Raw genomic sequence first — 351 nt, forward strand, 5'->3', positions numbered from 1 at the left:
CCTGCTGATGGCAAGGCTTTGTTTGGAAAGTGACCTACAAGTGAAATAAAAAAAACCCAAAATAACTGAATACCAAGACACCCTCTTGAAATACATACAAAATGTATTATAGGCACTGATCAACTGTACTATTTTATTATATTGCTGCCCAGTTGTCACCTAACCCTAATGCAGGAGTTCTCAATTAAGGTCAAAAGAAAATCACAGTTTAGAAAAGCAAATGTATGGGTGTGGCACAAGATTTACTCTGGGATTTAATCCTCTTTAGCTGGTTGGTGAAGGACAGATGTTATATAATATCACTCACATTGGCTCTGTTTGTAAGGAGGGTGTGAGTGACGAACAGAGATG

The 351-nt window shown here is 37.9% G+C and overlaps 1 protein-coding gene across 1 annotated transcript in view; it reads right to left on the reverse strand.

The window, feature by feature from the left end:
* abca7 (ATP-binding cassette, sub-family A (ABC1), member 7) overlaps positions 1-351 on the reverse strand; it is a 27937-nt gene that overhangs the window by 26162 nt on the left and 1424 nt on the right. The window contains 2 exon segments of the mRNA XM_020612032.1: positions 1-34; positions 308-351. The exon segment at positions 1-34 is cut by the window's left edge and continues 108 nt beyond it; the exon segment at positions 308-351 is cut by the window's right edge and continues 47 nt beyond it. Coding sequence (XP_020467688.1) covers positions 1-34; positions 308-351 — 78 coding nt within the window.

The sequence above is a fragment of the Monopterus albus genome, unplaced genomic scaffold, assembly GCF_001952655.1.
Source record: "Monopterus albus unplaced genomic scaffold, M_albus_1.0 scaffold120.1, whole genome shotgun sequence".
Lineage (NCBI taxonomy): Eukaryota > Metazoa > Chordata > Actinopteri > Synbranchiformes > Synbranchidae > Monopterus > Monopterus albus.